Raw genomic sequence first — 27,797 nt, 5'->3', positions numbered from 1 at the left:
TATGTAGGGAACAAGAATATTGCGCCCAAGAAAGACATCTCATTTAAGTAGGAAACAAGAACATTACGTCTAGATAACAAATCTCGCCTATTCATGAATAAATTATTGGTTCCCGAGTTAAAGAAAAACCGACTTAAAAATGAAAAATATTCTTACAGGGAATAAAAGAAACATGTTAAAGAAGGAAAATAGAAAGAAAAACAAGTGAAAGAAACATATATAAAAGGGGGAAAATACTAAATAAAATTTATGTAAAACTAGAAGCAACGCATAGAAAAGGATCCTCATGTCACGAAAGTTTGAGGATGAATGAAGAAAAAATTAAAAGCTAGCTACGAGAACAACGTTAAACGGATTTTTTCCTTTCACAGATCTCGCCTCATTACTAAATCTGGTGTATGTGTCCAAACAGCATCACGACGTCAGCCTAGTGGCAAGAACCACTCTACCCACCCACGGCACCATGGATCGACTCCCAGTTCACTGATATTTATTCCCTTTTTAGCGCTCCACGAACCAAGCAGTGAAACTGGGCCGGCCCGTAACGACGCACCCTTCAGCGATATGGTGGTCGGTAGCGCGCGTGCGCTACCGAGCAGTTTCCACCAACTAGCCCGCGAGCTGCGGACGGAATACGCGGCCTGTGCTACATGGGCCGTTGGGCCCAAAAACCACTCCCGCTGTGTGGCTGTTGCTGTTGCTACTTGCAAGTTGCAACTAAATCCATCGCAATCTCCCAGAACCCTAACCCACTCTCCACCATCGCCGCCACTCCCCCACCCCCTCTCCTCCAGGCCAACGCTCCCGCAAACCCTAATTTTTCTTGCCCGGCATTCGCCCTCCCAAGCTCCCCTCCCCAGGCACCCACCTTGCACGCCGGCATCCGCCTCCCCTCTTCGCCTTTCTTACCACTGTCTGTCATCATGCACTCAGATAGGGCAAATAGAATGCGCTATAAGCTCGGGGTCAAAAAATCGCTATCCTCGAGCGGCGATACGAGCTCAGCTGCCGAACAACCTGGAGGTTCCAGCTCAACTGCTGGACAACATGGAGACTCCAGCTCAAATGCTGAAGAAGGAACTTCAGTATCTTCTCAATCTGCAGATCAGAAGGCGAAGAAAGGGAAGAAAGGGAAGAAAGGGAAGAAAGTGAAGGAAGGGAAGGACTCAGAAGTTCAGAGTAGACAAGTGATCCTTCCTGCTGAAGAGCAATTCAGGGATGGTTCCCTCCCCGAGGACAAAGGTGATAACTTTTCTGCTGTTGATGTAGCTACAGGAGTGCAGAAGGCACAACTTGATGGCAATGAAGAAATTACCCCTTCCGCTGATGAGGTAGGTCCTGAAGGTGGGGCTACTGCTAACAAGATAGATGGGAGAAAAACTCTAGATCCCTATTCAGAAAGTTTTGCGAAGCCCACCCACTCTGCCATGCTAAGCGAGGGGGGTCTAGTGCAGCAGCAGCAGACAGCGAAGGAGCAGCAGCTGATAGTGAAACACAACAAGGAGCAGCAGCAGACAGTGAAGGAGCAGCAGCAGACAGTGAAGGACAGCAAGGAGCAGCAGCAAAAACAACTTGGCATTTCTACTGAAAGCAAGAGTGCAGAGGTGGAAGATACTCAAAAGAAAGGTGGAAGCATGCTGCCTGAACATAGTGGAAACATCACTGCTGAAACTGATGCACAAGAAGTTGACATTCCTACTGAAAGCAAGAGTCCAGAGGTTGAAAACGCTCAAAAGAAAGGTGGAAGCATGCTGCCTGAACATAGTGGAAACATCACTGCTGACTCTGATGGTGTTGAACAAAGTGTTGTCAAGCCTACCTATGCTGCTATGCTGAGCAAGGGTGATCTAGTACAACAGAGTACACAGTCAATGAAGCAAAGCGAGGAGCAGCAGCGGCAGCAACGGCAGCAGCAGATGAGGCAAGCCATGATTAGGGATGCAATGAAGGCAAAAGACGAAGAGAAACGTAAGCGAGACTCACAACTAGCCAAACTGTTCGAAGAGTTCCTCCCACGGTAAACTTTTTTTGTCCAGTCATGCAATTGTCACCTTAAGTACTAATCAGAATATACTTCTTATACTGCTATAACCCACAATAAATTCCTACAGGTGTATACATCCTAATCAAGTGAAAGAAATGGTTATTAATGGATCTTATATTCTAGAGGTCAACTTCATGGACCTATTGAAGGAGAGGAAGTTAATGGACTTGGTCATCGAAATTGCACAGAACCCGAATCATCTGTGGCTAAACGCCACAGCTGGTTCTTTTCTGCACCATAATGGGATGAGCCATGAAGACATCAACATGTTGAAGTTAAAATCTTCAGTTTCTTTTGTTGATGTGCCCGAAAGGTACTTTTTCTTACTCACATGGATAGCATTTAAAAAATATTTAGTTCATTATTGATGTCTTTTTACTGCTGAATCAACATTGTGTTATGGAGTTATGGCTAGTAAAGTTTAAAAGCAACAAGAGGAATATGAGGTTCTGGGAGATCGTAGCATAGGTTGCAGCTGAGTACATACCTAAAAAAAATGGGATGAACTTGAGCTAAAATCGAGTAGGGTTATAAACGAACTTTGTGCTAAAATAAATCACATTCTATCACACGACTTCACGCGTGCATGTGCTGTTAGCACATAGTTTTTGCTCAAATGAGTAACCACAATAGGAAGAATTCGAACCATGTTAAAATGGAAAAAAAATGTTACTAAGTTGCTGCGCTAACGTCAATACTGCTAACACAAGTCGGTACAAATATAATTGGAGTGTGGAAAGATACATGCATAACAACCATCATATGTAGGAGTATCATACTATTCATCCACCACTGCTCGTCCTTCAATAAAAATACACATGCTTTTTTTATTAATACGTCTTGTGTAATGGGACAAAAAATCATTAATATACAATGTTTAGTGGGACTAATATTAAAGGTTGACAAAATTGCAACCGTCCTTTTCTTTTCACAATAACTAATTTCAATGTTGCAACATATTTATGGAACCCAGTTTTTGCAACTATTTTTTGTGATATGAAGCAAAATTATGTTGACTTAATGGATATGACCCCCTTCCTCCTTGGCTTCTCTGCTCTTTCTCCCCTAGCTTCAGATATTTTTGGTATTACTACTGTTGTAAGCACTCGATTTGAGCTCCCAGATAATTCTTTCGCATCAGCTCTATATATAATTGGTGCATGTACATATCATTGCAGAGAGAGAAAGTCGAAGCAGCTAGCCAGACACATAGTGGTAGCTGACAAGCTAAGATTGAATGTTCATGACTTGATCGCTACCACATATTTTATCAGAATATGTAACAAATGGTTTAGCTAAGTATTTTTGTGAAATAAATTTGCTCTTCCTTTAGCTGCATGCGTGTGCATTTCACTGGGAATCAATTTAACAGTAGCAATGCAAAATCCGCATAAGCAAGATTTTCCAAAATCAGAGAATTTGGGGATGGACTCTACAACCCCCGTGACACTAGACTTGGCACGGTGGCCTACCCTCGAGGCCTCAACCAATAGCGAGAAGTGAGTGACCCCGACGACCTTGTGGTAGACGAGACACGATAGGTTCTGGTCCAGTCCGGCGCACAACTGACATACACAGCAAGAAATCATCAAACGAGGCAAACGAGTGAATGGACGAGGGATCGGTAAGCACGTAGGGTGAAGCAAAGGTACCTTGGATCAGGATGGTGCAGATTGTCGAAGGACACAGAGGTATTGGAAGTTGAGGAAGAGGAGGCAGCGAGGACATCGGCGCATCCAGCGGAGGAGGCAGACGGGAGGGAAGAACTTGATGGTGTCGTCTCGGCTATGCGAGGGGGGCAGCAGCGCGGCTGCTGGGATCTGGGGAGCGGCGTAGATCGTTCTCGTAGTACAGGGTGTGGGCGCAGTCGTGGGTAGATGGACGACGTACCAGGCAACGACCACCTCTAGCCATTTAATATATAGTAGAGATGTTTGTATGTTGTTGCATCTTGTCGGAATGTGTTTTATTAGAATCTTAAAGTTATTCATAACCTTGCAGATTCCTTGCTATGAAGAATCTGTTGGAAAGTGGGGAACTATGGAAAAAGAACCGTGCTGGACATTCTCCTCTTACTAAACTGGGTCGAAGACCATTTATTGCTCTAATTGATGCAGTTCTTCAAAAGCACGCGCAAGGCTTGAGTTATAATGGTGAATTTGATCTGGAAGACTTGATTATGATTGGCCTGAACTGTTGCTTAATTTATGCGGAACCTCAAACGGGTGCTCCTGCTAGTAGCTACGTAGCCGATTTTAATCGGATCTGGCAGATACAGGAACCCTTCTACAGGATTTGTGAGGACAGGATGGGTGAGGAAGTGAGGGGATTCATTTATCCTTTGAACATGAATGAACTAAAAGATATTCTATTGTGTGTTCGTACCTGGGAAGTGGAAACTCTTGAGTACCGCCTGAAAGCCCGGTATCACCCTACTCTTGCACCATCAAAGGCAAGACAAGTTTTTGTCGTTGAGTTCCGCAGGGAAGTGAAAGGTGATAGACAGTTGCAGGAGCATGGTTTTCTGAGTTGTATACCATGGGGTAGCTGGAAGACTTGGAGATCTGATCAGACTTACCGTACTGATGATTGGAGGCAAGATTTTCATGAATCACTATGTGCTGTTCTGTCTGGGGTTTTCAATTTTGACCCGAAGGTTCATGCTGCTGCCCCCAAGGCCCAGGTCAGTAGGAAAGCTCCCAGTGCCCAGGTCCCTACTGCTGTTCAGAGCGTCAAGGGTCAGGCTGCTCCTAGTGCTGTTCAGAGCAACAAGGGTCATGTTGCTGTTCAGAGCGACAACAGGCAGACCTCCTATGGTTTAAAAAGATTCAAACCAACAGTGTGGGGTATGGTAAATTACAACAGGTGTCTTGTTGAGCATGGAAAGGAGCATGATGATGAGGGGCACCAGGGCAGGTCTATTGTGGAAAATCACAGCTCTGTAGAGGTGCATGCTTTTGTTCATCTGAAGGGGTTATTTTTCTTCTTGTTCTCTCAGATTTTGGATCATCGCTTGTATTTGTTGCCTAGGTAAGATCATCTTTTGCAGTCCCTAAAAAAAGTCCTTTTTATTCATGCGTTTCATGTCATCACCACCTAATTTGGATCTTTTTGTAGGTTTGCTCCTATCTGGTTGACATACGTAGCACTTTTCGACAAGGACGATCTTGATGACTTCGAGTAGGATATATCGGAAGGGCTGACCATGTCTTTTGGCTGAAGTGTTGTAGAAGGATGCTGACTGATAGAAGATCTATCCACCGGTTGAACTCTGATAGCGGTGTCTAGTTTAGCTAGGTAGTTTACCACCTATGTGACATTGGCTGTCACAGGTGTATTCTAGGATGTCTGATCTGATTTTTGTCTAGACTAGAAAGTAGACCATTTGTGGAGATCTAGTTGATCCTGGTACTTTGGATCTCTTGGTACTTTGGATCTCTGTATTGGCTGATACTCAGTTTCTATGTAGTACTTGATTTGACGTGGAACCAAATTTTATGGATCAATAGAATGACTCAAATTCTGATCTCCATCATGGATCATCTTACTTTCAATATAATAACTCTTGTTTTCATTTGTTACTGGCAGTTGAAGTTACTAGACAAGTAGAAGTAAGAAAAAGTTGTAGTGGTGGTCTACTGATGGACGGATCGCCATGCTATTTAATTGATGTGTCTATATATCTGTTCTGGGATGTCATGGTGTATTGCTGCTTCCACATTAATGTAGGGATCAGGAGATATATGCTCTGGGAAAGGGACAAAGAAGATTCATCTCCACTAATCACCACCACTAATCTCACGCCTAACTATTGCACGCCATTTTTTTTTTATCCCACGCCTAATCAAACCGCATCGTCGATGCCGTGCCTCACGCCGACCACATCTCATCGACAACACTAACACCACGCCAACCTAGGCAAACCGCCGCCCCGCGCACAAGCCGCCGCCCTGCCGAGCCTCACGCCGCCGCACGCCCTCGCTCGCGTTGACCATCATGCCGCCGCACCCTCTGTCAGGGAATGGTATTGGTAGGTAATATGGGGTTACTAATGGTTATTAGTGTGTGAGGGCAGTATTGGTATTTCAACTAGTCCATCATCTTGTACCTAGCCGCACTCCATATAAGGTTATCTGTGTATCCTGTGAAACAAATCAAGAAATCAAATACCAAATTTATCTACCAGTTCTTACTTTCCTGCCTTAATTTCCTGCAGTTTATATCCAGCAATTTACCTAGTTTTTGCCTTAATTCCTCTAAATTCCCTGTTTTACCTATCCTAGTTCATCAGATCCTAGCAGGATCCTGACACCCTCCCCCATCGCCCTGCCGGACGATTTTGACCACATCGCGCTGCAGGCCGTCGCGATGCACGCCGGGGAAAGAAGTCGTTGCACCGCACGCCGGAAGCTCCTCTGCACCTGCCGTCCATCTGCACCCAGCCCAACTGCACTGCACTTGAAGGTATCTGTTAATTTTCAGATTGTTAACTGTACCGTGCTATAAACGTATGTTCTTGAAATTTGATTGGCATTACCATTGTAGTTATCTCGCGATAATTAGCACCGTTCTTTACATCATTGATGAAGAAAGAGGTATACACTTCTGTGCTATGCGACACTGCAGGATAAGGAAGATCAGATGAAGATAAATGGTGAGTGTTATCAGACTCTACCCAATGGCATATTGGTTCAGCCAAATTGCCATACAAGTGGTTCATACATTTATCACTCCAATCCAATCTAGGCCGGCGGATCAGCAGCATCGCCGGAAGTATGCTACCGAGCATATCGGCATCGTATCTCGACGGCAGCGTCTCGAGGTCGCTGGCGAATGGTGGTGGAGACGCCCAGGGACCCGATTGCTTTTTTAGTTTTTGTCTCGGGGTGTTTTATGTAAATTGGGAGGGCCTTTCTTCAAATTTAGGTTTTTCGGTGCAAGAGACGCCTGAGGACTTCCATGTAAATCTGTTCCCACCACGTGTGATGAAATGAAAGCTCCTGGGCCTTCTAGGCCTTTCCTTGTTCAAAAAAAAAAATCTACACATTCCTTGATGCAGCCTATCAATTCTTTCAAAATAAATACTATTATTAGAAAACTCGATATGAGCATCAAGAATGTCTTTTTTAGACGGAAGGCTCGAGCAGAGCCCGGCTTTAAATTAATAAAGTCCAACAACACCGTACAACACAAACATACATAACATAGTCTCGACCCACACACATCGACGACATACAAAGGATGGAAAACTAAAACCAACATAGACATCTATGGCAAGCGAGTGCCCCACCACCGGAGATACATGACCATGGAAGGAGGGTTGCTACTCGCTATCCCTGATGGTCAAGTGGAGGGCGCGAATCCGGCCAATCACCCACTCCACAGCCTCGCGATCCTTCCACCTAGCCACTGTCTTCCACACCTGCAAGTACATAGACATTTTGTATAAACCATCAGCAGGTTGGCGAGGGAACACCCCGCCAATCGTAAACTTGTTCCTAAGGTTCCATAGCGTCCAAAGCAAAGCGGTACACGCCATCCATAGAACCCGTTTGGACTACCCCTCTTGTAGACGCGGGATCCTAAAGATGTCCGCGAAACAAGTGGGGTTCCACATGCATCCGAGCAGTTCCCTAACCGCACTCCACATGAACTTAGCGAGGGGGCAGGAGAAGAAGATGTGATTATTATCTTCCACCTCCCCGCAAAGGGCACACAAGCCCGAAGTAGGCCCCTTACGCCGCCTTATGTTATCATTGGACGACATGCGTTTTCTGGCCAACTGCCACAGGAAAATACGCACCTTCCCTGGGACCGTGATCCGCCACAAGTCACTGAAGTGCTTGGAAGGGGTACCCTGGTAGAGCTTAAGGTACAAGGAACGAACTGAGAATCTCCCCGAAGATTCTAGCGCCCAGGTTACCTTATCATGCAAATCCGAGGTGGGGGTACCGTGACCTCCCGCATGAGATTAACCAAATCAACACGATCCCCAAAGCCTAGCTCACGCCGAAGGGTAGATGCCAGGTCCCCCCACGACGGGCAGAGTCAACCGAGGCCTCCTGCTCAGTCACAATGGCAAAGAGCAAGGGAAACCTATCGCATAGAGGTCCCGACCCCTGCCACCAGTCCCGCCAGAAGCTCGTCGTCTTACCATTATGCACTGTGTGTTTCGCCCCCAAGCGAAACACATGTTTGAGGTTTTGGATAGAGTTCCAGAATTGCGAGCCCAGTCGGTGTGCGTCTAACATCAAGTCCTTATCTCGAATTTTTCAGTTTCGATGATTTTAGTCGCCGGGCAGAATAGAAACCGAAAACACAAACTGAAAAACGGAAATCAAAAGTTGGAAATTTTGCTCCGATGGTCCATGCGAAATGAAACGAAATTTTGCTCCGATCGAGCTACATTGAAACATAATTTACACGTACTAATCAAAATACTAACTAAACCTACACCTCCTCGCTAATTTGACCCCAAAAACTACGAAATTGGCCCCGGGATTGTCACCGGGGCTGTACGCGCGGTGGAGAAGGGTTTTTTGGCGCCGGCGACGCCTATGTGAGGACGAGTGCGGCCACCTCGAACGGCGCCGCCTCCGCCGAGCTCCCACAGGTGAGAGGCGGCCCGTCTTCCTCGTCGTTGTTGTTGCTGTCACCGCACGGCGGAAGCGCCGGCAGCGGCGGGCTGCACGAGACTGCGGGCGGCGCGTCGGCTTCCCCATCGCGCGCCTCCGAGCGCGCATGCCGGCGCACGAACCTACGCGGCCACCTACGGGCCGCCCACTTCCAAGCTCCGTCGAAGCGCGCCCGCCTCGCGCGGTCCTCCGTCGACCGCACACCCGGCGGACGCGGCGGCGATTTTCCGCCGATTCGCCCCCCTCCCCTACCGGCCCGTCTTGCGCGCGCCATTGTGGAGGGAGGGGCGGTGGCGGCGGAGCCGAAAATCCGAAGAAGGCGGAGAAGGCGAAACAACTTCTCGTTGGAGGTGGAGCGGGTGGCGAAGTGGCGGCAGCGGCGGTAGGGGAGTTGGGTTTTGGAACCCAACTCGCCCCACGCCCAGTATAAATACGGAACGTCCGCCCAGTTTCTCGGCCCCCCGAACTCACATGTCGCGAGTTCGGGCTTCGTTCTGGGCCTCTTTCAACCTAAACCCGTATTCTCGCCGAAATTTTTCGATTCCGGCTCGTTTTCTCTAATGACCCAAAACCATAATAACGACCTTCGGCTTCAATGTTCAATGGGAGAGCATCTTGCACAAATTATTCAGTCTCACATACCATTTCACAAACAGTACCTTATCCAGTGAACAGTTCTATAGTTATAAATTGGTTTGATTGTCATTCCATTAAACTTTTCACACTCCTTCACATCTCTACATGGCCATATAATGTTCTCATAAGCTTTGTTGAATTTTTCAACTGAATAGCAATCACCAACATAACTCTCTGGTTTATTTTTGTCATGCCTAAGAGCTGAGCAAGCATGCCATGTTTTCTTCTCAAGATCTACAATATATGGAGTACCCCTTTCCATGATTTCAAAGATTCCCTGTCCAGATGGCTCAACTTCACAGTTGTTCGACCGTTCAACATGTTTCTGCAATTTTTTTCCTGATTTTAGGACAAATTGTCCCACTCATTAACTGGCCTTCAACCCGCTTATTATAAATTCAAGTTGTAATCTCACACTTGATCTTCATAATCATGGCAAGAATAGGGAACTTTCTTGCTTCGAAGATGTGCTTATGAAGACATCACAATTATGCTTTAGGAAACTCACTTTGAAATGCCCTCACCCGACCAGGCTCTAACTAATCATGTGATGTGCTGTTTTGCTTAAAACCAACATTACATCCATATTCTCATGCCATTTACCAACTGTGCTGCTTCTAACACATTTCTACAACATGTTCTTGAGAGCTTCACCTTTGAAATTTTTATTGAAATTCTACCAAAGGTATCTCACATAGAATCCGTGGTCTGATTCTGGGAACAATTATGTAACAGCGGACACTGCAGTCGCTGCTCGAACTAACAAAAAAAATCGTGACTAAATAGGCGCAATCGAACTCACCGTACTCGCGAACTGGGTCTCCTTCCGACCATTGAACGGGCGCCATCTCCGACATCACCTTGTTAGATTTATTTCGTCATTAGGAAAACATTAACATGTGCTGATCATACTTAGGGCACCTAATTGACGTTTATACAGAGAAATTATTAGGAGATGCACTTACACGTGATTGGATTGGACATAATCGCCTGCTCGATGCAGGCTTGTGGTAGATCTCGTGGAGGGTCGATGATGGAGGACGCCGCCGGCACAGCCTTGGAGTGGCCGGCGGTGGTAGTTGGCCTTCTGACCCCTTGACCATCCTTTTAGGATCGGTAGTTGAGGTTTGGGAGTTTTTCCCGTACGTCTGTGTATTCCCAGCGGGACTTAACCTCCTCCTTTTATATCGTGGTGGTAAGGGTCAGGGACCAAAACCAAGTCGTTGGCTTGTGCTCCCGATCAATGCACAAAACGTGAGAAGTGGAGACTTTGTCTCCCTTATTTTTCTCCAGGTTTGTTACAACCGAAGATCTATTCCAACATTCTCCCCCTAGATCGTATGGATAACAAACATCATAAGCCCACTCTCAATAGGAATAAAATACCAAAGTAAGGTGTTACAATGATCAATTGCATGCCACTGAACATCAGTACTGTTAGAGTATATCACGTCTAGGCTATATTAGGTAGTTTAAGATTGTACTCCAATTCTATCTCTACTAGGCTTCTTGCCCTCCAAGTCTCTAGTACTATATAAACAGCCCAAGAGGCTCAATGTAATCATCAATTACCGCATATCAATACAATCATATTCCGCAGTCTATCATGGTATCAGAGCGGTTCTTTCTGCGACCTAGGGTTTAGCCACCCACCGCTTCCGCCGCCCCCGGGGAGATCGAGCTCCATGATCTCCGCCGGGGGCATCCGATCTCGTTGCTAAGTTTTTCTTTAGATTAGTTTCGTAGTTTAGCAAATTTTGTTTCAGATCTATTTCTTTCTCTCTTTTTCTTTAGCCACCAAATAGTCTGCTCGCGATGTTGTCATCACGCGCCTCTACTCTAACCTCGGTGTTGACTCATCTTCGGAAAATCCCCGGCAATGACCGTGCCAAGGAGGCTCCACGCAGCGCCCCAAGGGACGCCTTCATGCGCCATCGCCGACTTCTCCGACCGCACGCCACCACCATGTCGGATCATCTTCGCCAACACCAACCGGGACACCCGTCCCAACTATGCGCTTCGCTATCAACAAAGGGCCGCATCATCGTCGCTGGTCATCATCGCCAACCACCATCTCCACCAACAACTCTGCCGCACGTACTGCATCGTCGCCGTCATCACCAATCAAGGTCTTCGTCAACGCCAACGGGTTCTGCGTCGCCACGCTCCTGCATGTAGATGAATAAAACGGGTTCGATCCCCGACATCTACTACCGCTACAGTTCAATCGCCATCGACAACCACCTCGTCATCTTCGTCCACAATGACCATACCGCCGGAGTTGCAGTCTAATTTTTTGTTTGCACCGCATGTGCTCAATTTTCTTCTTGCAACCACTTCGTCTACTCCGGCGCATACGGCGCGCAACCGACCGTACACGGAGACCTTCTCTGCTACTCCATCCAACTCTGGCGCGCATGGCTCATGGTGGTCCCTGTCTTCGCACGCCCGGTACCGGCAACACCGGCGCGTGCCTTCGTCCCCGGCGCGCTCCCGAGCCCGGCAAGTTCGGCGCGGCGTGTCGCCTACCTCAACTACCACAAATCCAGCTACGTCTACCTCGAGTTGACTACCGCTGCCACCGTCTTTTATTTTATCACTATGGCGACTTCCCCCGGGCTCAAGACAACACCGACTACAACAACATCAACATCAACAACTTCATCAACGGCGATTCAATCACACACGGCTCCATCGACCGCGACTCCAACGCCCTGGCTACCGTCTACATCGACATCGGCATCAAGGGCTATCATCCACCGGCCCCCTCTCCAGTCGGCGCCTTCGGCTTATGCTCCAGTCGGACCGTCCGCGACGCTCTTGCTGTATTCGTGTCACTACCGATCCGACTGCGGGGGGGTGTTAGAGTATATCACGTCTAGGCTATATTAGGTAGTTTAAGATTGTACTCCAATTCTATCTCTACTAGGCTTCTTGCCCTCCAAGTCTCTAGTACTATATAAACAGCCCAAGAGGCTCAATGTAATCATCAATTACCGCATATCAATACAATCATATTCCGCAGTCTATCAAGTACTTATAGTATACCATCCTATCTCGAAGTGAAAAACATATTTCCTTATGGGAGTTGGTTTATTTGACGGTCCTTATTTCCAGAATCAATAGACTCTCAAGCAACCCATGCCGGCAACATAATCATAAATATGGGCGACAAGCCTTTGGTAAATGGATCCATAAAACATATTTATATACTTCATCAATATATTGATTCTAGATTCTATCTTTCACAACATAAACATATTGTCAATGGTCTTGGCATCACCATTTGACTTGTTGTTACTCGCATAGAAGACTGCGTGTCATAATGCAATAAGTGGTTAAAATGTTGTCTACCACTTTAATTTCGGGAAACTATTTTAACATACTGCCTGATAGCCTCTTAACATGCCGCACTGTTAATTGCATCATTACTAATGCCATCAATGTTATTTTGGAGCTTTTCCACGATATAGCTCTACATGCGAGGGTGAGGATGTGACATGACGTGGAAACCTTAATATCCACACATCTCGCAAAACCAATGTCTGAATAACCCTAAAGTCGAGGTCACCAGATATATCATTAATGAGCATGTAACTTTGTTGTCTTGCATGTATCGCAAGACTTTTTGACGGCTTTTCCAATGGTCCATTTCTGAACTTAGTGTATTTGCCAATTATCCCGATCTTAAGTAGGGCATGTTCATTCTTGAATACATAAAGCTGCTTCTGACAAGCATAAGGAACCTGCGTAGTTTAAAATGGTTCCTTGGACATTGAAATGCCCATCTTTATTTCCCTTAATTTTAGTAGCAGGCGACATAGAGTACTAGTACATAATATTTATTTTCGTACTCTATTTCTGTATGTGATCATAATATAGAACTTATACTCCTTTTGGACATGTATTTATATCTTGGCGAACCTCAACACAATCAAAGTGTGAGGCATTAGCAAAATTCTTCATCATAATTAGAAGATTGAAAACTCTTATATAGCCATTAAGATTCAATCTACATAAAGTAGTGAAACTTGCTCCCCCTCGTCTTGAGGTAATATTGTAACATTCTTTGTTTAAAAACTATTAAGAATTCCTCAGAGTCACATTTGGTTTTGTAGAGCTATTATAGCCTACCATCATTTAACTCATTCAGGGAATTCTAGTAAGTTTCATACATCATCGAAGCTCAAAATATTCATCCTATATGGCAGAAAACCACTAAGATGAACTTCCACACACATTATTTATCACGGGAAAATGGTTGAGGCTCAACACAAGTGTTGCATTAGGGATTGCATAACTCTTAACCTACCTGATGCATATGAACAAAGATCTAATGGAATTCTCCTAAAGATTTATGCTCATAAGTTCCAGGTTCCGATGATCAATTTACTTTGGAGAACATGGCTCCAAAACTTTATAACACTTTTGTTTAGTTCTAAACCACAACACCGTTGGGAAGAAGGTGGAAAAGAACTTCATGAAATGTGGCACATGATCATAAATGACGTTGGTCAGAGTTACAAATCTGAACCAGATGGTACCAACAAACTCGTCACTTTAGCGAAGCATGGCAAATGATCATAAACGACGTTGGTCAGAAATATAATCAAAAGCCACATGCTACACCATAATCGACATTAGAATGGTAAACTTGCAACTTTATCATTCATGTGTGTTTCACAATGTTCATAAGGGAGTAATAACCAAGGTTTAAAATAGCGTGCTAAATGAAATAACGTCGGCCTCCTTCAAACGCTATAGACGCTATATCGTGCTAACTTCGTGCTATATTTTAAATAGCATTTTGAAAAAATATTAAATGTAGTCTAAAAATAAAGGATTTCGCTAAAAAGGTTGGATATTTAGTCCAAAAAATGACTGAATCATACATACATAACCACATACAACAAATAGATCTCTATTTTTTCAGAAGGCTAACATCAGTATTCCACAAGGCAACAACATAATATAAATTCTTTATTAAGAATCATCAGCATTAGCGATATTAAGTTCTAATCTAGAAAAGAAACCAACATATTGTAGTTTATCACCATGAAAAAGTGAAAGCAACTTAGATTGAAAAAATAGCGCGCTAACGCTATAAAGTTTTAGCACGATATATCATGCTATTTCACAAATAGCGCCATAGCGAGCAAAATTACTAAAATTTAGTGTAGACCCTCCAAATATGCTATTGCGTGGTATTAGCGAAGAAATAGCGCGCTATTTTAAACCTTGGTAATAACACATTAACATGAAAAGGAGTCAAAGCATTAAAGTGATTTTCATTCATTCACTCTCCAAATAGGACTTCTCGTTGGTTCCATCATACTCGGAGAATTAATACAATATCATTCTGGCGTAAGAAAAATGAGCGTGATGACCATATTAAATGAGACATTCCCTTTCCCCCTTCGAAATGTGGTAAACTTACCACAATTTCGACGAGGTCTCATTTCTCACCTCTCTTACATCATAATTGTGTCATAGCACACATAATTATTACAAAAGATACATGCACCGAGGATACAAAATCTCTCACCACATGGTGAGATTTACATAAAATGATTGCATTCCAAAGAACAAAATGTTCATATAAAGAAACAAGTTGTCTTACAATGCTTTATTCGTCATTGTCCTCATAGCAAAACCCCTTGTTCATTGGGATGAAAAAAGGGACAAAATCTTTATGAGCATCATTATAAATATTAAACATGAGTAAAACTTGCAATGATTAGAATCACAACAAGTTTATTTATTGTTCTAATCCTTATCACCGTTGGGCTGAAAACGGAAAAGAATCTTATTTCTTCAAAATGAGACATGACAATAATCAACGTTGGTCAGAATATTATCATGTACCATATATCATATGCTCATAAATAAAATCTATAATCAAAACTTCGTGTTGGTTCCATTTTGACTAGAGAAACTCAACTGACATAACAACCAGTGAAAACTTTCGCCAATTTAATAGCCATCATTAACATAGAAAAGATCAAGATAATGATTCATAACAATTCACCGATCATTTTTCCATCAAATTTTGACACTATAATATCAATTAGGTGTCAAATAATCATTAAACTTTCAACGACATGATACAAAAGTACTGTTCATTTTATACATTAACATCATAAAAAATTGACATCTCACTGAGTAAACATTAGGGTAACATCCATGGTAAGATTGGCATTATTCTCCAAATAACTTTGAATATCAAATTACATCAAGCTTCACCAAATACATTGAATTTGATAAGCAATAATAGTCAAATAAATGACCATATGTAACCATTATTTTGAATATCACGTCAAGATTCTCTAAGGAATACATCTTCATTCGGAGAAATAACCATAACTTCATAATCATTATAATAGCCATTGAATCTTTAGTCAGTGCATGCACCAACATAATACTTTGTCATACTGGCTCAATATTCTTTGGCCGTGCAGTGCGGTGCGAAAAACCGAACCACATGGTCATCATCATAATACTCCTTAAGTTGGCCTCGGCCCATTAGTGATGATCACATCACTATAAATGCCATAATCATGATATCACCATAAACTAATAATTGTCATGTCACAATTGCGATATTAACATAAACCTCATGCTCAAACAAAATTTATGTACACAATACACATAAACTTAGGAGAGCTACACAAAATTGTTCTCAATGTCAATATCATTTACGACATTTGTACTTCAACATCAAATTATATTAATAAGAGATCATTGAAATATGTCAAGGAAATGACATCAACATTAAATTTTAACGGAAGGAAAATTACTATCTTCCTCTGAAACTTCTTGCATTCTCTGATTTTAAATAGTACATATTACATCATCATAAAACTTTGGAATAGCACATAAAATGCACTGGAAAACAGAGAAGAACGTCTTTGACCCAAAAACGTACTGCAGCCCTTAACAAAATACCGCCCAGAGGCGTTAAAACGTTAGGAAGGCTGCATGGCGAGGTAACCTGGGCTCGGCCTATTAGTCGTATTTGGCCTAGTGAGCCAACATGCCCTGAATGACCTCCGCGTTGTTCTCGACCGTCGGATACATCCGACGGCTGTGATCGAACCAAGCCGGAACAAAACCGGCGGCCGGTACCCTAACCCTAATCATTCTCCCCCACTCCCCCGATATTTCCGCCCTGACGAGAGAGAGGCGACGGCGGTCGGCGGCCAACCCGTTATTTTCTCGTTCCTTGCCGACGCGGTGGCGGCGCTCGCCGGTGGAGCGTGCGCTGGACCAGGTCCCGCGCGCTCCTCCGTCGAGCGTTGCTTCCGGCGTCGTATTCATGCGGGACGGAGGCGGTGACGCTCCAGGCCGCCAGACTGGCGTCCATTTCGGGCGATGGCGGCGCGACCCGGAGGCTCGGCAGCGCCCTCTACCGCTTCTTCCTTCCGCGCCGGAGCGCGTCTTCTCGCGCGTCCCCTTCGACGGGAGCGAACGGCGTCCAGGCCTTCTCAGTCGAGCTGCGAGCCCGCGGTGATACGCGACCGTGCCTGAGCATTTTGGTGATGACGGGCGACTCGCGCGACCCGATGGTCAGGCGGATCTTCGTCCTTATTCACGGCGCCGATGCGCCTTTTCTTTCCGCGCATCTTCTCCAATGGGAGCCGATGGCGTGCAACATCAAGGCATCACGCGAAGACATTAGGTAAAGCCCTCATACCTTTCCAAAAAAAAAGGTTTCTCATTCGAAGATTTGGGGTTTCGGTGGTGGGTTTTCTGGTGATTGTCTCTTTATTTGCAATGCAAAAAGACCTCTGCTTCTAATTGCTAATCAAGCAGAATAACGCTAAAACATAACTAATTTCCAGTAATCAACCGAGAAGACATAAGAACATCAGAACTGCATTAGCACTAATCCTTAGCAATTAGAATCAAACTTCATCATAAACATGCTCACTAATTAGGCGAGGCTAAACATTATCTCCTAATCAAATTTAGGACTCTAAGATGATCAGATCAGCTCTGATACCATTGTTAGATTTACTTCGTCATTAGGAAAACATTAACATGTGCTGATCATACTTAGGGCACCTAATTGACGTTTATACAGAAAAATTATTAGGAGATGCACTTACACGTGATTGGATTGGACATAATCGCCTGATCGATGCAGGCTTGTGGTAGATCTCGTGGAGGGTCGATGATGGAGGACGCCGCCGGCACAGCCTTGGAGTGGCCGGCGGTGGTAGTTGGCCTTCTGACCCCTTGACCACCCTTTTAGGATCGGTAGTTGAGGTTTGGGAGTTTTTTCCGTACGTCTGTGTATTCCCAGCGGAACTTAACCTCCTCCTTTTATATCGTGGTGGTAAGGGTCAGGGACCAAAACCAAGTCGTTGGCTTGTGCTCCCGATCAATGCACAAAACGTGAGAAGTGGAGACTTTGTCTCCCTTATTTCTCTCCAGGTTTGTTACAACCGAAGATCTATTCCAACACACCTTGCTGCGTCGCCACGTTCAACTCCTTCGGCAACGACAACAACATCAATAACCTCGTTCGCCAATGTGGATCAGCTTCTTCCAACGTCCATCATGGTCTCCCGCTGAGGAAACATGGGACAAAAGGGAGGCGGTGTGGACTGATTTGGACTGTTGGGCTTGCTGGCAGGGCGGATTGCAATTTTGCCACGGGACACGAGGAGGCATAGTAGTGGTGGGGCTACCCTCGTCGCCACGTCTGAGTCTGCCTTGCCATGTCAGCGCTATACATTGGTTCATCGTATTCAGGATCACAGGTGGAAATCCGCAATATGGCAGTTTGTGTGTTTAAGGATTGTTCAAACATTGATGGTAAGTTCCAGGATTAATGATGCATTTTACTGGTCTTTTCATGTTTTATGACGCGGCTCATGTGATCTTTGACAAGGTTAGAGTATCTCCACTAGCGGTCTCCAAATAGGCGCCGGCAGGGGTACCGGCACTGCCGTATGAAGGTGTCGGCAGAGCATCCTCTATTTGGGGATGCTGCTCCCACACCGGCGCCCTCCATAGTGTAGTCCCAATAGAAATTGAAATTTAAAATTACATTTAAAAACCGAAATTCATACGAAATTTATACAAAAGTAACTTGAATTTAAACCTAAATAAAACTTAAACTTCATCCTAATCTAATGGCCGTCGGTTGGGGAGCGCGATGGGTCTGCCTCGTCGTCGTTCTTCGCCTTTGCCGTCTGCGTCCGTACCCGCTTCTCGTCCCTTGCTTCGCGCATCTGGCGGTGGAGCATGGCAGCCGGCATCGCAGGAGCTTGCCGGCGGCGCCGTCCTCGCGCTTCCAGCCTTTGCCGAGAAGCCTCGTTCTCGTCGCGACTCGCTTGCTCGCGGGCGAACCCCTCATAATGGCGATGAGCATTGAGCTCGTAGAGCTTATGTCGCTTCGCCTCCAAGAGGAGGCGTCCCGCCTCATCCGTGGCCGCTCGCTGGCGCGAGATCTCGAGGGCGTGCTTGAGGTTCACGTCGTTGACGAACTCCTGCTGCTCCTCCTTCAACCTCTGGAAGCGTTGCGCGTTCAACGATGCTAGGATCGCCGCCTGCTCCGGGTCGGCGGAGGCCTGCGGCTGCTCGCCCCACTGCGTCGCCTCCTCCGCCGCCTCAGCTTCGGCGTCTGCGACGTAGGCCTCGTGCCACGCCGCGAACCATGGGTCCTCGTCATCGTTGGAGCTGTATTCCGCGTCGGCTGCGGCTCCGGCTCCGGATGCGGTGGTGGTGGAGGCAGCTTGAGGCCCAGCATGGAGTACGTCGTCTTCAGACGGCGCGACATTTTTGAGCTGGAGAGGAGAGAATGGAGCGGCGGCGGTGGTGGAGATGAGAGGATAGCACCGCGGTGATGGATGACGTACGTACTATATAGTGGTGACAACTACCCACATTTACGACGGCGTAGGCGACTGGACGCCGCGTGGCCAGTCGCAGCCCTCGTGGCCGCCTCGGTTTCCGCGCGGGAAACCATTAAACGCCAACGACCAACCTTCCCGCGTCACGACCGATGCGAACCGTCGCGTCCTCTCGCTGACAAGGCGCCCCACCCGCGAAAACCGTCGTGCCGCGAGGCGCCAGCGCGCCCGATTCGCGCCCTACGCGAAGGGGTCGGCACGGGGATGCCGACAATTCTATTGGGCTCGAAAACTAGTCGGCGCCGTTTGGGGTACACCGGTGCGAGCTCAAAAACCACGCCGGCCCTCAAAACGCTATCGGGGCCGCCGGTGGAGATGCTCTTAGTGGCTTCTTTCGGAAAGAAGTGGGAAAAAAAGCAGGTTACCATATGATCGATTGGGCAACGGTCAAACCAAAAAGTTTGGGGAATCAAGAATCCGCAATAAAACTCTCACTGATTGTTATTTGTTAAATGGGGATGAGATGGAAGGCACTCCTTACTGGAAAGCACAAGATTGAGAGATCTTTATTTTTTATTTTTTTATTTTTAGATCAAACGGCTGCGACTTTATTCAAGTAGTGGCAACATCACATGCCAACAGGTTCACAAGATACATCGGAGGTACCTCTACCCACACATTACAACACTTATTCTCGCAGCCCTCTTTCGCTAATCTATGCGCAGCGCCATTACATGCCCGACACACATGCATTACCGAGTAATCAGCAAATTCACGAAGAAGAAGCTTGATTTCCTCCACCAAAGGCCCCTGGACCGATCTGTCCACCTCTTTAGACCGCAGCTTAGTGACCGCCCCCATGCTGTCCGTTTCCAACTCCAGCTTGGCGACCCCCAACTCACGAGCTAGGAGCACTCCTCGGCGACACGCCAGCAACTCAGCATTCTCAGCATCGCACACGGAGGGGAAAAAATGGCAAGCTCCCGCTACAAAGCCTCCATGATGATCCCGCAGGACCACACCGCCACCCCCATGAGCTCCGCTTAAAGGCATTGCTCCATCAGTATTCGCCTTATGCCAACCAGATGCAGGCCTAGACCACTTGCCTGGCAAAGTCAGGTTTGTTGTTACCTTAGACTGAGCCATCGCTGCCCATTCTTCCGCCAGAAACATAGCCCTCCTCACGGTACTATCCGGGCTCAAGATTGAGAGACCTTTTTTTTTTTTTTTTGACTACGTACGCCCGAAGGCATACGTTACTTGTATATATACGGTAAGGAAATACAAGCGAAAGCAGTACAAATACAAGTAAAAAGGAGAGGATACAGGCCAACCGAGTGGCACCACCTAGCTACGAGAGAAGAAACCGGAGACCTCCAGGCCTCCATCTTCACCGCATCCGCCGTCGCCGCCCCGCATACGCCCGCCCACCGTCGCCGGAGAGAGAACAGCACACGGAGAAACAGACAACCCGAGGAACTAAAAAGGCCTCTAGCCCCGAGGCTTTGAAGAACCGCAATCGCCACCGCCTCCGGAAGCCGGATCTTGACATGGAAAGCTCATCGGCGGGAGACTCGCTCCCAACCACCATCGGCTCCGGAACCGTGGCAACCGCCACGCCGCCGCAACCGTCCACCTTCTTCCCCGAACCGGCCGAGCCGCGAGATCCTCCCAAACTCCGCACACCTACCTCAGAAGCTCCGCGCCGTCGTTGGAGGAGACGACGCCGCGACGACCGAAGAGCTCGAGGACGGCATCTCCACCACGCACGGCCCGCATCGTCGCCATGCCAGCCGCGCAGGAGAACTTCCACAGATCCGCTGCCACCGCAACGAACGGCGACGGGAGAGGGCCGGATCCGAGAAGACCAAAACACCGGACTGCATGCCGACGCCGCCCCCCCGCAAACGCCGCCGCCGGTAACGAACCCTGCCCTCCTTGATGCTAGAGGGCTGCTCACATGCCAAATCTCAAATCTCTCTAGATAGATTATTAGATGTAGGAGTACTGAAATTTTAGCAGGCCTGGCTCCGCCGTACCAATCCTCGGAGCCCACGAAGCAAACAGTAAAGAACAACTCTTCCTCAAATTTTCCGCTCAAAAGAAAAAAAAAACTCTTCCTCAAATTTCAACGGAGCGAACTCCCACCCCAAAATTCCCCAAAAACAAATCCCAAATTCCCAATTCCCAATTCCCCATCCACCGCCACGACGGCGACGGCGTCGGCGACCCGATCCCCGCCTCGATGGGGACGGCGACCCGATCCCCGCTCGACGAAGAAGACCTCTTGATTGAGATCCTCCTCCGCCTCCCTCCGCTGCCGTCCTCCCTCCCCCGCGCTTCCCTCGTCTGCAAACTATGGCGGCGCATCATCTCCGATCGCAGCTTCCTACGCCGCTTCCGCGACCACAACCACCGGAGACCCCCTCTCCTTGGCCTGTTCTTCCACAGGCGCAAGGGAGTGCGCTTCGTCCCCACGCTGGAACCGCCGGACCGCATCCCCGCCACACGGTTCTGCTTGCCTCACACCCACGAGGACGGCTGGTTCTTCTGCGGCTGCCACCGCGGCCTCGCCCTCCTCTACAGCATACTCCACCGCCAGGCGGTCGTGTGGGAACCCTTGACAGGCAACCAGCGATCTGTGGCTTTCCCACCGGGTTTCAACAACATAGAAGACGCTGCGGTCCTCTGCTCGTCGCCTGAAGGTGATTGCAAGTCTGCCTCATTTATTATTGTCTTGGTGCGCAGCACCACCACACATGCAGTTGCCAGTGTCTACGATTCAGAATCCAATGCATGGGGTGATACTATCTCGACACCGGTTTCAGCGACAGGTGGGATTTGTTGCATGAAACCCAGCACACTTGCTGGGAATGGACTTTATTGGCTACTTGTTGGAGGCAACATTCTCGAATTTGATCTTCAAAAGCTGAGCCTGGCTGAGATTGAGAAACCAGCAGCACTCAAGTGGTACGATTATTCCAACATCCAGGTTGTGCGGACAGAGGATGGCAGCTTAGGTCTTGCCACTTTATCAGGATTTAGCATGCTACTGTGGGAGATGAAGGCGGACTCTGATGGCTTTCTTGGATGGGTTCTGCAGAAGACGATTCAACTTGACAAAGTACTTTCATTAGAAGGGACGGACGAAGATTGCATAGTGATCTGGGGTTATACTGAGGACAGTAACATGATCTTTGTGTCTGCAGAACCTGATATTTTCATGATCCAACTTGACACCGTGCAGTTCAAGTCTCTATCTCGATCCTTCTACATCACGAGATACTATCCATACTCGAGTTTCTTTCCTACAGGTAGTTATCCATCTTTGCTATTCACTTGCAAAAGGAAATTTGTGTTCACTGGAATATCGTTGTTGCGATTTACTCAAAGCAATTACTAGAATCTACCTCATTTGTTTTCGTTCTACCTGCTCAAGTGCAGATATAAGCTTATAGCATCATACTCTCTTTGAGTGACTCATATCTGAAGGAACCATGAAGGTCACAACAGTTTTCAACCACTTTGGGGAATGAATCATTCAGAGAATGCCAAGGTAAATTCTGTAACTAAACTGTGATCTACTGTCTTAAAGCACTGGGTACTGAAGATCCCCTGTACAGTAATGAAGCTGTATTTTTTTTTTTGAAAGCTGTAAATATATTGCTCAAACATTGTAGTGTTCATTACAATCCCGCTGGATCAGGCTCACCATGCAAGGAGGCGCTGATCCAATCATAACACCTCCAGTACCACTAGAATGACAGAATCTAGCCAGATTGTGGGCAACAACATTCTTTGATCTATGGATTTTGGCAGTCCTATAGTCAGGGAGGTTTTGCATCAGATTTCTTATGTCCCTGACAATCCCTGAGATAGCAGATTTGGTTTGTACTTCTCCGCTAAGCTCAGCAATTACAGAAGAGCAGTCGTTCTCTAAGTAAACCGGTCCTGCTATGTAAGGAAGGCAAGTCTTTAGGCTGTGCAAGCCTGCAATTGCCTCAGCCATTTCCACCGAGGGGCATCTATCAATACTACCCCATGCTGTTAGGACGATAGCACCTCTGTCATTTCTGAGAACAGCCCCCCATCCTCCTCTATTTTCCTCTTGCCAAAAACTAGCGTCCCAATTCAGCTTCACCCAGCCCACCTCCGGTTTGGACCAAGAGACAGGTGTCTGGTTAGTCCTCAGGTGCATGCTGTCAAACTCATTTTCGCTGCCTAAGATCCTTTTTCCTTTCGGGTCAGAGAGCTTCTCAATATCTGTTGTGTCACTGTTTGAAGCGAGCGTAGATTGCAGGAAGATAGACGATTGTTCGATTCTGCATTTGCCATCATCGAAGATAATATTGTTTCGTAGGTGCCAAGTTCTCCACCACATCAGAAGGAGTTTGCTTCTCATTTGGTCTGAAACATTACTTAGAAGCAGAAGTATCCAATCTTCCCCAGTATAACTGAATGCTTTTTCGTCTGGTAGTTCCCAGTCTTTTCTTAAGCATTGTCTTAATGCTTTTGCTTTTGTGCAGTTAACCATTGCATGGTGACTAGATTCTGGCTCCATACCACATATTTGACATGTGGGCATCAGGTCCATATTTCTGTTACATCTGTGTACTTGCACACCAAGCGAATCAGTTGCCAATTTCCAGCCAAACACTTTCACTTTTGGTTGTACATTTGCCTTCCAAATCAAATCCCAAAGGACCCTCTCACCGGCCTTGCTGTTGCTTGATCCAGGAGCATTGTTCTCAGTTTTGAGGTCCATGGCAAGTCTGTAGGCACTTTTTACAGTAAAGAAACCCGACTTTTCGTAGAACCAAGCTAGGTAATCATCACCTGAGTAGGATGGTAGATGGATTTGAAGGATGTGTTCGGCGTCAGGTGGATAGAAAATTTTCCGAATCAGATCCTCATTCCACATTTTTGTTGTTGGCTCAATTAAGTCCGAGACCCATTTCCACCTGTTCCTTGAAGCTTTCCCCATTGGTTTGAGCCTCCCTCTAGGAATCCAGTTATCACGCCAGATCTTTACTTTTTCCCCTGTGTTTATTCTCCATAACATACCCTTTTTAAGGAGTTCCAGTCCATGTACGATCCCTTGCCAGCATTTTGAGGAGTTTTGGATGAACGCTGTATCAATCAAGTGTCCATAGGGGTAATATTTTGCCTTTAAGAGTTGGGCACATAAACTTTGTGGGAATTCAATAAGGCGCCATGCTTGCTTTGCTAGTAAAGCTTGATTGAAGGCTCTCATATCCCTGAAACCGATCCCCCCTTGGGATTTAGGTTTAGTCATTTTGTCCCAAGCCATCCAGTGAACCTTTCTTTTTTCTACATCGTCACCCCACCAAAAGTTCCTAATGATTTGTTCAAATTCGTCACATAAACCAGCGGAAAACTTAAAGATACTCATAGCATGTGTGGGTATGGCCTGAGCCACAGCCTTTATTAGAACCTCTTTTGCTGCCCCCGAAGAATATTTCTCTGTCCAATCTGAGCATTTTTCCATTAGTCTTTCTTTTGTGGGTTGGAATTTGTCATCCTTCATTCTGCCCTCTGGAATTGGGAGTCCCAGGTATTTCTCTTCGAAGGATGTGTTCTGCACATTTAAGATGGAAGCCACAATAGCTCCCTCATCCTCAGTCACATTCTGACCCAGCATAAGAGAAGATTTCGCCGGGTTTAGAAGTTGACCAGTGCTCTTTTCATAGGCAGTGAGGACATTCTTTATATGTCTAGCTTCATCACCTTTTGCTTTGAAGAAGAGTAGACTGTCATCCGCGAACAGAAGGTGTGATATTCCTGGCCCTCTTCTGCAAATTTTCAGCTCCTCTATATTTTCCTCATTGATTTGATTGTTCATAAGAGAAGTTAGGCCTTCCGCGACACCAGTCTTTTTCTTCTAATTTGATTGTGTTCTTGACACCAGTCTTTTTCTTCTAATTCTGGTGGCCTCTTTGTTCTCGTTAGATACACGCCAGAATAAAAAGAGCTAGATCGCAATCAAATTTATGATGTAATTGGCATGCTTTCAGTTTATTTAAAAGGTCAACCCACCACTTTATACATGGCCACTTTTAACAACTGGTCAACTTCTGGCAATCTCATCTTCAGATGCTTTCAGAAAAAAAGCTATTTGTCCTAATTTTCTTGTGTGGTTATGTTGATAGATATAGCAAAACCTGCAAACCTGCATGACCAACCATGTCACTCCTTTGAAAATTAAGCTTGGTCCTTGTGCTAGCTTCTAGCAGTTGTTGTGATTATTATTGTAGTCTGTCGAGATAGCATGTCCCTACTAGAAGTGCAGACATGAATGTTCAAAGCTTGTGCACACTTAAACGATATATACCAGTGTACTTTAACTTTATGTCAAAATTTGAAATATCAATTGGTACCCTTAGTGTTTTGAATGGGCGGCTTAGTTATTCAGGATATGATGTCATTATTATTGAGTGTCCACATGAATGTTTCAAGCTTGCGAATGTAGTGATGACATAGATTTTCCTTGTGGGCTATTTCTTTCTTTCTTTCTTTCTTTCTTTCTTTCTTTCTTTCTTTCTTTCTTTACATAGTACATCTACTATGTAACCCTTCGGACTGTACAATTGAGAAATAATTCTGAGTTTTATGCCTTTCCTTCCTTGATACATTCATGGTGCATATTTGAAGTTTCTGTTCAATGTTATATAAATCACAGTCTTTATTACCTTGGACCAACCATGTTCGATGTTATATAAATCATAGTCTTTATTACCTTGGTCCAACCATGTTCAATGTTATATAAATCAGTCTTTATTACCTTGGTCCAACCAATACTCAACTAGGGATGTTTCTACTACTGCAGTTTCCATGAGTGGAAAGGGAGTTCGGTTGATGGAAAATAGGAAGTGGTGGATGATACGTGGAAATGATCTTTTCCTATGTACAGCATGTGAGATCAGTGCAATTTCATAGAGAAAAAAGATTTTGTTGCATGTATATATGTTTGCTTGAGGAAAAACCTATATACCAGAGATGATAGACCAGTGCAGTTTGCTACAGGGAAAAAGATTCCTTACAAAATGAATTCATTATCGACATGTATATATGTTTTGGTTAATTCTGTACCGAATTGTGTATTTGTTGGTCCAGGACATCGTTTCTGTTGCATTCTTTATTATAAGGCTTTGGGATATGCATTTGTTGCACAGCCCCTCCGATGAAATTGCGATGCTCATGTAAGGAAATAAAACCTTTTTTCTCAGTTCTCTTCCTCTCATCCTGCTCACCTGGACTTTCTGAAAAATGTTCTCGCTGTTTGAGCTGGACCATGCAATGGAGGAAGCCATTCATGAATATACCATTCTGAGCTTAATTAACTATTTCAATTTTGCCATATTTTTTACCACCCATATTATATGATCGACAACTTGTGGCTTCTCAGTCATGTAGTGGCTTGCCATTTCTGTATCATGCTTCTGAACAGGGAACTAAAATGTTGTGTCTTCTAGATTACTTCTCGAAAACTTCTATTCCACTCCATTTTTATATTTGTGGTGCTTTCGTACTAAACTCTTAGTGTAACACGTTGCTGTGATGTTTTATATGTCCTCTTCTTCTATGTGCCCTTTTGTGTTATAAGGCGCCTAATGAGACAGCGAGTTGGGACTACGAGAAATAAAAATCAACAACCTGTTATTTCCGCTTCATCGCCTAATGATCTATTTATGATGTCCTGAACTCTGTTCTGTTCCATTCTATAGTGCCTATAGTTTTTTGGCGCGGAAATTAGCGCAAGTGTATATTTTACACAAGACTCCTAGCTGAACGATTTGAGATCAACGTAAAATTTGGGAAATCCATATCTTCCTAACATACCATAACAAATTTGGGAGCTGAACGATTTGGGAGCTGAACGGGGAGGGGGGTAATTGAAAAAAAAGCTAAGCTACAACCTTATATTCTGAAATAAATACCAAAAATCTATAGACATTATAGAAAGGAACGGAGGGAGTATTTCCTTTGTATTTTTTTTTTACTTTGTTAACTCTCTACGACTGGTGGTCTTCTCATGTTGTTTCAGCGGCAACAATACCACATATGATGTTAAAATTGATCGTGTGTTTACTTCATATATTAATGCCTCAAGTGATAAATGTTGAGGATGGTACGCAAATTTATATACTGTATATGATTCCTTGATGGCATCCATCCATGCCTATGGAATTTATTTTGGGCTCCTTTTGATCTATAATCTTCTACTTTTTCCCAGCAGCTGGGAGGTATTCAAAGTTGTATTTGTATGATTTTCATAATTTCTGAAATCTACATTACTCAAGTACAATAAATGTTATCCAAACATGTTTCACTCCACTTGAATTCCTTAGACTCAGTAGCTGATTCAAGTGAAACTGAAATGCAGTTGAACTTTTTGTATTCATTCCATGTACTGACAAGCATGACAGATCACACTAATTAGAGCATCTCCACCGGCAGCCCCCAAATAGGCGCTGGTACCATCCTCTATTTGGGACGCTGCTCCCACACCGGCATCCCCAATACGCCAGCCCCGATAGATTTTGAAATTTGAATTCAAATTTGCAAAACGATATTCATACGAAGTTCGAACGGAATTTGTAT

General features: G+C 45.5%; 2 protein-coding genes across 2 annotated transcripts; both read left to right on the top strand.

The window, feature by feature from the left end:
* Window positions 1-1,920: 1,920 nt before the first annotated feature.
* LOC124705471 lies at window positions 1,921-5,520 on the top strand. Its single transcript, XM_047237187.1, has 4 exons — window positions 1,921-2,017; window positions 2,112-2,357; window positions 4,046-5,074; window positions 5,162-5,520. Exons 1-4 carry the CDS (start codon window positions 1,929-1,931, stop codon window positions 5,226-5,228), a joined length of 1,431 nt encoding a protein of 476 aa, XP_047093143.1. The 5' UTR covers window positions 1,921-1,928; the 3' UTR covers window positions 5,229-5,520.
* A 15,900-nt stretch (window positions 5,521-21,420) lies between these two features.
* LOC124647293 (putative F-box protein At3g49980) lies at window positions 21,421-26,249 on the top strand. The gene is made up of 3 exons (XM_047187255.1): window positions 21,421-22,489; window positions 22,620-22,731; window positions 26,023-26,249. Exons 1-2 carry the CDS (start codon window positions 21,421-21,423, stop codon window positions 22,631-22,633), a joined length of 1,083 nt encoding a protein of 360 aa, XP_047043211.1. The 3' UTR covers window positions 22,634-22,731; window positions 26,023-26,249.
* Window positions 26,250-27,797: the final 1,548 nt, after the last annotated feature.

This window comes from Lolium rigidum, chromosome 4 (assembly GCF_022539505.1).
Source record: "Lolium rigidum isolate FL_2022 chromosome 4, APGP_CSIRO_Lrig_0.1, whole genome shotgun sequence".
NCBI classification, from domain to species: Eukaryota; Viridiplantae; Streptophyta; class Magnoliopsida; order Poales; family Poaceae; genus Lolium; species Lolium rigidum.
The sequence above is the reverse complement of the archived record's forward strand: the minus strand, read 5'-3'. Positions and strand labels throughout refer to the sequence as shown.

Coding starts and splice junctions, on each gene's coding strand:
- LOC124647293 (XM_047187255.1), top strand. CDS start 21,421: ATGGGGACGGCGACCCGATCCCCGCTCGACGAAGAAGACCTCTTGATT.
- LOC124705471 (XM_047237187.1), top strand. CDS start 1,929: ATGATTAGGGATGCAATGAAGGCAAAAGACGAAGAGAAACGTAAGCGA. Junction 2,018..2,111: donor TTCGAAGAGTTCCTCCCACG/GTAAACTTTTTT, acceptor AAATTCCTACAG/GTGTATACATCCTAATCAAG. Junction 2,358..4,045: donor TTTGTTGATGTGCCCGAAAG/GTACTTTTTCTT, acceptor ATAACCTTGCAG/ATTCCTTGCTATGAAGAATC.